The following is a 12,252-nucleotide window of genomic DNA, read 5'->3' as shown; positions in this document are numbered from 1 at the left end:
TTAAAGATGTTCTCTTGACAAAAACTGGATCTACAGCATAAGCAAACTGCTTCAGGCTGAAAAGGAAAAGATTTGTAGGTTGCCTGATAACCAGATATGAAAATGATTAAGTTATCTAAGAGTTGGTGTAAGAAAGGGGAAAAAACACAGTTGGTTAGCAATAAAACCTAGAGCATACTCATAGAGGAAGATTGGAGGAAAAGAAACTAGCTTAACAGTAATCATAAAAAAGAAAATACTTTTAGTAAATAATTACTGGTCTAATTATCAAAAGCAGTAGAGAAGTGTGAAAGGATGAGAATTGAGAATAAGCAGTTAAAAGTTTTATTCTTGCTAAATTAATTAAAATTTCATTGGAAGAAAAGCTCTCTATTATAAAGAAGTTTGATTCTCTTTTCTTTTTTTATATATCTCTTGACCCAATTACCCTGTGACAAGTTTCTATTTTCTTTTAAAAGGATGATGTTTCCTCACCAGGAGATCTTGTTATAGCAGATGGAGGTAAATTGCACTTAATTCTGTACTTAGTATTATTATAAATTCACATGCAAATCCTATTATAAGATCAATAAAGGATTATACTTTTATAATGTTTCAAATATATAAAAATTAACTGCCATCGTAATCTTTATAGGACATAATAGTTGACTGGAAATTTAACAGTAGTTTTAGTTGTTACAAATCTGTAGGCAATGACTCAGAGCTTTTATAGAATCTATGTTTTGATGATGTTATGACTTGATTATTAAACTTGTGAGATATCACCATTAATGTGTTGATCCAATAATATATTCAACTTCTTTGTCATTCTGTGTGTACATTAGAAGCCATTCTTTATCACCTAGTTTCTGCAAAGCTCTTTGGTGCCAGGTCTTGCTTCTACTTCCTTCTGATATCAAGATAGAAACACACTGTCACAGGAGTACACTCACTCCCACCGGCATCTCAGAGGAACAATGCCTCACCCTGCCATAGTTCAACTAGGAATGAAAAAGTAGTTTTTGCTTAGTATGAATGATTACAGATTGATTAGGTTATAGATGATTATAGTATTACACCTTGGAAATAGAGCATTAGATACTACACTAAGTAGATGTATAAAACTTAAAAGTCACATCATTGTCATCTTAAATTTTAAAAGTGTTTTTTCCCAATGACTTTGAAAATATTTTAATTCTAATTAAACTGAGATAAACTTACTACAGGAGGCTTCAATTAGAAGAGGTTACAATATTCAACATCTCATGGATTCAGTTTGGCTTTTAATTTATTTAAGTTAAAGCCTTAAGTATTTGCCAGCCAGTATGATATATACCTAGACAGGCAAGAGTTGTATTTGCTGTGCAAGTCTTTATTCCACTGTATTCTACCTACTTTGAACTGCTCTTAAAGTGTGTTGTAATGTTTTCTATAGCTATTGTTAAAAGAAAGCTTTTATGATGAGAAATTTGGTTGCTTTTTTCCCCCACATAATCAGATTGAATTAAAAAATTTTAAAGTAAAGTTGCTACTTTTGTGAGCTTCATACAGTATTTGTTTAGTTATTATTACTATTGACATTTTTATTTAACTATAGATGGTCAACTGATGGAGGGTGATAAAGTATATTGGCCTACTCAGTCAGCTTTAACCACACGTTTGAGGCGTCTCATCACTGCATACCAGCGTACTAATAAAAACAGACAAATTCAACAGATACAACCAACTTTCTTGGTGCCTACCAGTGTAATGCAGCCTATTTATGAGGAAGCCACTCTTAATCCTAAAATGGCAGCCAAGATAGAAAGACAGCAAAGGTAAGACAATAACACTAAATTTTTAATATGTTGTATCTGAATATAGCTGTTCATTCTAAAGCCTGTCTGCCTTGTGTACGATTATCACGCTTTGTGGAAAACATACACAGAATGTTAAAGCAAACCACTTTGTTTACATACACACATATACTCACACATTTATATATGTGTAAGTATGGTAAAACTTATAAAAGTTATTGTGTCTTACAGTTACTAACCATATTTTAATCATTTTTTTGTCATGTTTAGGAACACTGAGGTATTTAAAAAATAATAATAATAACTGGGCACAGTGGCTAATGCCTATAATCCCAGCACTTTGGGAGGCCAAGGTGGGAAGATTACTTGAGCTCAGGAGTTCAAGACCAGCCCCGACAACAAAGTGAGACTCCCATCTCTACAAAAAATGCAAAAGTTACCCAGGTGTGATGGTGTATGCCTGTGGTCCCAGCCACTTAAGAGACTAAAGAGGGAGCATCTTTTGAGCTCAGAAGATGCGTGCTGCAGTGAAACGTGATTGTGCCACTGCATTGCAGCCTACGTGACAGAGCAAGACTGTCTCAAAAAACAGAAACACAAAAGTGAAGTTGTAGAACAAAGTCATGAATTGAATCCTTGGCCGGGCACCATGGCTCACACCTGTAATCCCGGCACTTTGGGAGGCCGAAGCGGGTGAATTACTTGAGGCCAGGAGCTCAAGATCAGCCTGGCTAACATGGCAAAACACATCTCTACAAAAAAAATATAAAATGTAGTCGGTGTGGTCGTGCACACCTTTAATCCCAGCTACTTAGGAGGCCGAGGCATGAGAATCGCTTGAACCCAGAGTTTGCAGTGAGCCAATAGCATACCACTGAACTCCAGCCTAAGTGACAGTGAAACCATCTCAAAAAAAAAAAAAAAAAAAAGAATTATCAATAGAACAAAAGTTTATGTTCATTAAATTCCATTCTATTGTATTTTACATTTTACATGCAGACTTTTATGAAACGTAAAAATGTATGGAAAGCAAACGTTCCTTTATTCAGAAGACAAACACTTGGAACTACTGAAGTGAAAGGGAACAAATCGCAAGCAACCTTGTTAAAAAGACAGGCAAACTTCTCTCCTTCCACAAGCTTTAACTTCTTAAAGGGAATAGAGTACATGGGAAAGAATAGCTATATTTGGCATAACATGACCTCTTTGTTACCTGGGTCCTTGGATGTTCTCTGGAAGATACATGGTTCTTTTGTTTCATTTGCGGCACATTTATCATACTTAAAATTTAGTCTGAGAGTTAAGATTTTAGCTATCTTAGTCATAATTTTCAAATACTACTGCCTCTGTAAATACACTGTTTTTTGTTATTTATTGTTGCATAACAAACTACCCCAAAACACAATGCTTTAAAACAGCATTAATTTTTTATTTCTCCCAATTCTCTGAGTTGACCCAAGTGCTTCTTATGCTTTGTATGCTATTGGCTATGTTTTTGAGACACCTACAAGAGCCACAGTAGCCTCACTTATATGGCTGACAGTTGGTGCTAGCTGCCAGCTGGAAGCTCAGATCCCAGGAGGAATCATTCCAAGTAGAAAGGCAGAAGAAGCTGCAGATTTCTTATGACCCAGTCTCAGTAGTAACAGAATGTCATTTTTGCCCCCTCTGTTGGTCGGAAAAAGCCACAGGGCCTGTCAAGATTTAAGGGAAAGGGAAATACCACTTAATGAGAAGACTGACAAAGCATTTGTGACCGTCTTTTTACCTACATCTGCTGATTCTGGATTAATCTTCCTAAAATACTACTTTTATCATGACATTCAAGGGCTCCTTATTTAGTATAGATAAAAAGTGTTAGGTTCTTAAGCCAAAGTTTGAAGGTCTCTTCATTTTAGGTTTTAGCATGCATTTCTAATTTTATCCGCTTCTTTTCCCTCAGCCAGAGTGCCCTTATTCTTGACTTCATTCTAGCATATATTGTCTCTATTACCTGGAACACCCTTGCTACCTGTTTATTTCACACATAGCCCATCCTTCACAGCTCAGCATATGGCCCATTTCCTCTATTAATTTTTTTTTTCTTGAGGTGGAGTCTCCCTCTATCACCCAGGCTGGAGTGCAGTGGTGCGAGCTTGGCTCACTGCAGCCTCTACCTCCAGGGTTCAAGCAATTCTCCTGCCTCGGCCTCCTCAGTGGCTGGGACTACAAGTGTGCATTCACCGTGCCTCACTAATTTTTGTATATTTAGTAGAGACAGGGTTTCACCATGTTGGCCAGGCTTGTCTTGAACTTCTGACCTCAAGTGGTCTGTCTGCCTTGCCTTCCAAAGTGCTGGGATTACAGACAAGAGCCACTGCACCTGGCCTCTTCTATTAATTATTTTAACCGGTCTAGCTCACAGTATTCTCTCTTATCTGTACTCACTTAGCAACTCATCTAAGTAAACTACTCATTTGTCACAATAAGATACTGTAATGACATTCACCTTTTCCTTTCTATGTCTTTCTAAATTGTATATTCTTTGAGGGTGGGCACTCTATCATATTTTTGTGTCCAGAGTAGTCTTTCAATTAATCATTTTTCCCATTTGTATTCTTATCACCCAGATTTAATGACTTGACTGGTTCCCAATTTACACAACAATCCTGTGAGTTAAGCAAGGGAAAGGTTCTACACATGCACTGAGGTTTTCAAATCTATGGTGCATTATGGTAATATTACAATCTCAAAGTATCAGGAGCTTTCAACTGAAAGAGTTTACTTTTACCCAGGCATTTAGAGCATTTCATAATCTGACCCAAGCCCTATCTGGCTTTGTCCCCAATATAAGCCATATCCTTGTTGATCTGGAATCCTCAGCCTTCCCCTACAATATGGAGCACTTCCTTTTTGCTTACTCTGTGCTTTCTTCTTAGCTTTCCCTAACCTTAGCTTTGTCCAATCTGAAATGCTACTTACTCTGTGATATATTTCTTGATTGTCAAGTATGAACTGATCCTTCTGTCTTCTGTGCTCTCCTAAAACTTTTGGTTTATTTAACTCACACGAATATGAGATAGTAACTGATACTATAAATGTGTTTGAAAATATTTTATCTTTTTCCTCAAGAGCAGGATCATCTTACATGATTTTGTATCCTGTGCTTATTTTCTCACATAGTAAAAGTACAAAACACCATTATTGTCTGAAGGAATAGTGTATATTTTTAAAAGTATGTTTGGGGACACACATCATCAGAACCTCCTGAAGCTGTGTCACAGGCACATGTCTGTTAACTATTAAATTTTTTTTAAAAAGTATGGTTGGATAGATGAGTTAACTAGCATTTTAAAAATGTTTTCTAAGGCAGCAAATTTGTATTTAATTCTGTAATGTTGGGTACTTGAAATGTTTTAAGTTTGTATTATAGTCATTATATTTAGTAATATTAATTTTAGTGACAGTGTGGTTTTTTTTTAATCCAACTCAAAATAGATGGACAAGAAGAGAAGAAGCTGACTTTTATAGGGTCGTATCTACATTTGGAGTCGTTTTTGACCCTGACAGAGGCCAATTTGATTGGACAAAATTTAGAGCTATGGCTAGGCTACATAAGAAAACTGATGAAAGTTTGGAGAAATATTTGTACGCATTCATGTCCATGTGTCGGAGGGTTTGTCGTCTTCCTTCCAAAGAAGGTATGTATAAAATTTCTGTTTTTCCTTGTTTCAGTCAAAGAAGCAAAAATGACTAAAACTCAGAAATTTCCAGTTTTGTCTCTTTCATGTGGAATTTCAATACTATCTAATTCAACTTGTCAATAATTTTTTAGAATTGTAAATAAACTATGCTTAAAGATCCCCTATTCTTTAATCTTCTATTAAAATAAGATCTAAAGAGAATAAAGGTATACACTGAGTTTTAAGAAAATAACTAGAGCTTAGTGCTAGTGAGTAGGAGGTGGTGGAAGATAAAGGATTGCTTTTGTTAAACAGAACTAGCCTATATTTTCAGTCCACCTTGTAGGACTTGTGCTAAAGGGATTATTTACCTGAATAATTTTGCAAGGAATGAAGCCCCAACTCATAAGACATTTTGAAGAATTTTCTAGAAAAGATCTCCCAGGGCCATCTTCACAAAAGACAACTAAACAGAGGTGTTGATGCAGCTTAACTAAGGCATTGTTCTGGGATGCATTTCATTGTCTTCAAAGCCCAGAGAAATACCTCATCCTATCAGCAGTTCCTCTCAGTAATGCTATGTCATGAGCAGTTGTCTCCACTCTTTGTTGTATATGATTTCTGACTGCTAAACCAATGGCCTGCTATTCTTGTTTTATAGTAAAAAGATTTCCTTACTTGTTTTAATTTTATTTCCTAACAGATTTTTTGTTAGGTCACTGTAAATACAGTAGCCAATCACTTGATTACCAGGTAATTCAGAGTAGGTTTCCATCTGTTTTCAGGTCTACTGGAAAACCATAAATGAGTCTAAAATGACAGATAAAGCAAAATATTGTATCATTTATAGTTGCCAAGAGGCCCTCATTTTTTAAATTTTCTTCATTCCCATCAATAATATAGTGATATGAATATATTCATCACTTTTGATTCTAGTTTTCAAAGAGAAAGGACTAATTACTAAATAATCATTTAAAATGCAGGGCTTCCTCAAAAATGTGAGTAAGGATATTTGAGGCAGGGGCATGAGGTGGTGGTGGCCAGGCTCAGGCCAGGACCCCGCTGCTTCCAGTGGAACCATGGGGAAGGCCGTGGGTAACTCAAAGCAAGCACTGCCCTGCATGACCAAGTCATGGACAGTCCACATGTAGTGCATCAGCACAGAGGCAACACTGCAAAAAAAAAAAAAAAAAAGACTTGAAGCTGAGTGTTAGAAAGATACTCACCAGACTGGGCACAATGGCTCATGCCTGTAATCCCAGCACTTTGGGAGGCCAAGGTAGGAGGATCACTTGAACCCAGGAGTTAAGAGTAGCCTGGGCAACATAGGGAGATTCTGTCTCAAAAAATAATAATAATAGCTGCTTGTGGTGGTGCATGGCTGTGGTCCCAGCTGTTTGAGAGGGTAAGGCAGGAGGATCACTTGGGCCCAGGAAGTCGAGGCTGCAGTGGCCCATGATCATGGCACTGTGCTTCATCTTGAGCAAAAGAGCAAGACCCTGTCCCTAAAATAAATAAACAGAAAGCTACTCACCAAACGTAATACTGTGTTTGGTGATTATACATGGATTGAGTTTGATGAACCTTTTCTGACCAGGAATATGCTGGTCTCTATTGTTGACACAGAATTAAAGGTTAAAGACTCATAGCTCATTGATTTGAGTACGTGCACTATTGCACTTCACATCTTCCAGCAGAGTGAAGATGGCCCTAGCAGTGAAAAGTTGGAGGAAGAGACAGAAGATAAAATTGTGGCAAATCACTGGGTTCTGCCTGCAACCAAATTCCATGGGCTTTGGAACAGCCTAGTGTCTGATGTGGAAGTCAAATCACACCTTGATTTTGTGATTACAACCTTACCATTTTCAGACAAGAATGTCAACAGCAGCCTCAGCACCTGGAACCAGGTGGTGCTGCTACATGGTCCTCCAAGAACTGGAAAAACATTCCTATGTAAAGCATTAGCCCAGAAATTGACAATTAAACTTTCAAGCAGGTATTGGTATGGCTAATTAATTGAAATAAATAGCCATAGGCTCTTATCTAAGTGGTTTTCTGAAAGTGAAAAGCTGGTAACTAAGACATTCCAGAAGATTCAGGATTTGATTGATTATAAAGATGCTGTGGCATTTTCACTGATTGGTGAGATGGAAAGCCTCACAGCCACCCGTAATGAAAGCCATCAGGTGCCATTGGCATGGTCAATGTTGTCTTGACCCAAATTAATTAGATTAAAAGGCATTTTTAATGTAGTGATTCTGACTACTTGCAACATCATTGCGAAGATTGACATGGCCTTTATGGACAGGTCTGATATCAAGCAGTGTTATCGGTCTGCCCTCTGCAGCAGCCATCTTCAAAATTTACCTTTCTTTGGAAGAACTGGTCAAGTGCCAAGTCATACCCTCCTCAGCAGCTATTAACCCTTCAAAAGCTGGAGATGATTGGCTTCATTGAAAACAATGTGTCAAAATTGAGCTTCCTTTTGAGTGACATTTCAAAGAAGATTGAGGGCCTCCATGGCCAGTTCCTGAGAAAACTCCTTTTTCTGGCTCATACACTGTACATCCAGGCTACACGAGGCCTTCTCTCTGGCCGTGGACAAGCAGTTTGAAGAGAGAAAGAAGCTTTCAGCTTACATTTGATCCTGGGCCTCACATTCCATAGCTTTCTAGTGGAGAGCACACAACTAGTAAGTAACATCACTTTGCCTCACAGCACCCCCAACTCTGGAAATCCCCTCTATAAAAATTTGCTTAGATCTGTCTACAAGCCAGAAAGCTACAATACCAACCTTTGTTACAAATGTTATATTTATATTAGTTTAAAATGCATATTAAAAGACAAGTAGCGTGTCATTTTCACTGTTTTTAAAAGATAATTCAAATTGTTGGTCTCTTTGTTAAGAATTGTCTAATTGTATTTATTTCCGTCCTGCTTCCAATTGATGGACATAAAATGCTACACAAGTTTGGTTTTTTTTAAAAAGGAAGATTAACATAGATATTATAGAAGCAGGAGAACTGTATCCCACTAAATAAGCATGTAATTGTAGCATTCAAAAATGTGCATATCACTCTAGCTAGAAAGTAGCAGTGGCTTTATGATGTCAGCTTGTTTAATGCAAAAAATGGCTTAGAGACTTTTCAATGGATAAGAAAAACCTATTTCTATGTTAATAGAAATTGAGAGAAAATTCTAGCTAAGTGTTCTTTCATAATAATCAAACATAGTCCCATTTGTAGGAAGAGTACAGACCCATGTTCAAAAGATACATGCTGGATGTCCTTCATAAACCAGTGCAGCACACATACATTGCTTGGATATTTCTTCCCATTTTTTTTGTTTGTTCAGTAACATTATTCACATCTCAGGCCAGGCACAGTGGCTCACGCCTATAATCCCAACATTTTGGGAGGCTGAGGCGGGTGGGGCAACATGGTGAAACCCTGTCTATACAAAAAATGCAGAAATTAGCCAGGCATGGCGGCAGGCGCCTGTAATCCCAGCTACTTGAGAGGCTGAAGTCCAAGAATCGCTCGAGCCCAGGAGGCGGAGGTTGCAGTGAGCTGAGATCACTGCCATTGTACTCCAGCATGGGCACAGAGCAAGACTCCATCTCAAAAAAAGAAAAAGAAACAAAACATGATTCACATCTCAAATGATGATTCACATTAATAAAATGTAAAATAAATGGGTCAATAATTGGTATATTTTAAAGAATATTATGTTTTGCTTTTATGTCATGTTATAATAAATTTCAATTGCTTCTCGTAGTTTTTTGGCTAAGATCAAGTATAAAATAAATTGTATATTAATACTTTGTTTAAAAAAATGTGAGTGAGATTGAGGTTCTACATAACTCAGACTGTTTCCCAAATTTCCTCAGTTACGGTGCCCTTAGTGTCTCAGTAATTTTTTTCACAACCCTCAAGGCCAAAAGAATTACCTAACAATTCTGTCTAATGAATAATTAGGTCTAACAACTCAATAAGTATTTATGTCCTCACAATCTAGTAGTTGTATAAAAACATAATAACATACTGAAAGAAAATATTTCTATTTCTTTCTTAAGTAGCCACAATTACTAATCAGATGTGTGCACTGGTTGGGCACTGCATAACTTTTCACATCTTAGAAGTAGACTGTGTACTTCCCACCTTGTTTCCTGCTCCGTATTGATTTTTGCATGGTGCTTGATTTTTTTTCAACTTTCTTATTTTGAACTACTTTTAAAATTACAGAAGATTGCAAAAAATGTACAAGGAGTTTCCATTTATCTTCTCACCTTTCCTCTCTTAATGTTAACATTTTACCAGAGTAATTATAATTATCAAAACAAGAAATTAACATTACTATAATACTATTAACTAAATAACCTATTTTAATTTTACCAGTTTTTTAACTAATGTCCTTTTTTGTTCTAAGATCCTACAGTGTATTTGGTTTTTCCTTCTCCTTAGCTTTCTGCACTCTGCAGCAGGTTCTCCTTACCTTTAATGACTTTGAAACCTGTTGATCAGTTATATAGCCATGTATCCCTCAATTTGAGCTTGTCTTATGTTTTTACATGACTGGATTGAGGCCATGAATTTTTGGCAAGAGTGCCACAGAAATGATGTGTTCTCAGGATGTAATATCAGGGTGATGGCAGTATGTCTTATTACTGATGATGTTGACTTTAATTCTGTGGTTAAGGTAGTTTGTGCTGCATTTGGCCAGTGTGAAATTAGTATAATTAACAAATACCTTAAGCTTCACAAATCTTGTTTCTTCTCAGACTTTCACCCATTGATTTTTAATATCTGCCAATACTGAATCTTGTCTACAGCAGTTTTTTCTGTGGAATTCTGTACACGAGAGAGAAGAAGGTTTTCCTCTCTCTCATCTGTTTAATCAGTTATTTATTCATATCAGTATGGATTCATGGATACTTATTCTATAGGTTACAATCCAATATTGTCTTTATTTGTTGCTCAGATTATTCCATATTTGGCATTAGGAGCTGCTTATGTTGGTCCCTGCATTATTTTAGCAAGCCCATACTTGTTGAGCATTTCCCAAGTGTCAGTAACCCACTTTTGCAAAGGCATAACCTTATCAGAGGGGATGTAACATGAGCTTATGTTGAAACTGACCTATCTCAAGCTAGTAATTTGTACAGTTTTGCAAGATGTGCCTGTGTTTCCCTAGAAAATTGAGAAAGCCGTTTTTGCTTTTGTGAGTTGACTGCAATGTCCTGTTACCTTTTGCAGTTTGAGATATGCCAGCTTAGGTTTGTTTATGGAGTATCACTCAACACAAGCTTGTCCAACCCGTGGCCCAGGATGGCTGTGAATGCAGCCCAACACAAATTTGTAAACTTTCTTAAAAATATTATGAGGGTTTTTTTCCAGTTTTTTTTAAGCTCATCAGCTATTGTTAGTGTATTTTATGTGTGGCCCAGTACAATTATTCTTACACTGCAGCCCAGGGAAGCCAAAAGAACACTGAACAGTTCTAATTTATAAGTGAGTTTCAGCAATTGTTTGTGTCTTTAAGACAAATGTTATTAAATGCATAGCTCATGGGGAATTTCTTAAAATTCCCAGTTATAATAATATACTTCCAAAATCATCTTATGTTTTGCATTAACATCCAGTGTTTTATGTTGCATAACTTTTAGTGCTTATTTGTAAAACTTAAATTTCTTCTCACTGAAAAGAAATTCGGCAAACTATACAGTGATATTGCATGGAGGCACATTTTAGAAATAGTATTGTTATAAATATAGAAAAATTTATTTATAATATTTACTTATAAAGGATTTTTGAGATTAATATTCTCATCCTTGTTTCAATATGTAGAATTGGTGGATCCAAATATTTTTATCCAGCCCATCACAGAAGAACGTGCTTCTAGGACCTTGTATCGCATTGAACTTCTAAGGAAAGTACGGGAACAGGCCCTTCGACATCCACAGTTGTTTGAACGCTTGAAGCTTTGCCATCCAAATCCAGACTTACCAGTCTGGTGGGAATGTGGCCCTCATGACAGGGATTTGCTTATTGGTGCTGCCAAACACGGGGTGAGCCGAACAGACTATCACATTCTTCGTGATCCTGAACTCTCATTTATGGCAGCTCAGAGGAACTACAGTCAAAGTAAGATGGCTCATTCAAAGACTTCCACCCCACTTTTACAGCAATATCAAGTAGCACTTTCTGCTTCTCCTCTTACCTCTCTACCTAGGCTCCTAGATGCTAAAGGTATTATTCTAGAGGAGATGAAAGTTAAAAGTGAAAATCTTAAAGAGGAGCCTCAGTCTTCTGAAGAAGAATCTATGTCTTCTGTGGAAACCAGGACACTAATAAAATCTGAGCCTGTAAGTCCAAAGAATGGTATTTTACCACAAGCTACTGGAGACCAGAAATCTGGTGGAAAAAGTGAAACAGACAGACGCATGGTTGCAGCCAGAACGGAACCCCTAACTCCAAACCCAGCTTCTAAGAAACAGAGAGGCCACAAAAGAGGATCAGAATCTAGTTCTGATTCTGACTCAGATTCTGAGAGATCATCCTGTTCTTCCAGATCATCTTCTTCCTCATCATCCTCCTCTTCTTGTTCCCACTCTCAATCAGGCTCTAGTTCTTCTTCTTCATCTTGTTCTTCAGCATCTTCTTCTTCCTCCTCCTCTTCTTCCTCATCCTCTTCCTCTTCATCTTCATCAGAAGAAAGCGACAGTGATGAAGAGGAAACCCAAAAACGAGGTATTATGCATAAAATACTTTTACATTTTTAAGATAACTTTTCAAGTGAAAGTGAAAACTTGATTC

At 37.0% G+C, this 12,252-nt stretch overlaps 1 protein-coding gene and 1 pseudogene across 11 annotated transcripts in view; both read left to right on the top strand.

The window, feature by feature from the left end:
- Positions 1-12,252, top strand: part of CHD9 (chromodomain helicase DNA binding protein 9) — a 274,030-nt gene that overhangs the window by 237,192 nt on the left and 24,586 nt on the right. For all 11 annotated transcript variants that reach the window (XM_074402982.1, XM_074402992.1, XM_074402975.1 and 8 more), the window contains 4 exons: positions 459-501; positions 1,577-1,796; positions 5,253-5,455; positions 11,284-12,186. In XM_074402982.1, the coding sequence (XP_074259083.1) occupies positions 459-501; positions 1,577-1,796; positions 5,253-5,455; positions 11,284-12,186 (1,369 nt within the window). The remainder of the gene's footprint in view (positions 1-458; positions 502-1,576; positions 1,797-5,252; positions 5,456-11,283; positions 12,187-12,252) is intronic.
- Positions 5,949-11,277, top strand: LOC141581739 (pachytene checkpoint protein 2 homolog pseudogene; annotated as a pseudogene).

The sequence above is a fragment of the Saimiri boliviensis genome, chromosome 1 (genome assembly GCF_048565385.1).
Source record: "Saimiri boliviensis isolate mSaiBol1 chromosome 1, mSaiBol1.pri, whole genome shotgun sequence".
NCBI classification, from domain to species: Eukaryota; Metazoa; Chordata; class Mammalia; order Primates; family Cebidae; genus Saimiri; species Saimiri boliviensis.
The sequence above is the reverse complement of the archived record's forward strand: the minus strand, read 5'-3'. Positions and strand labels throughout refer to the sequence as shown.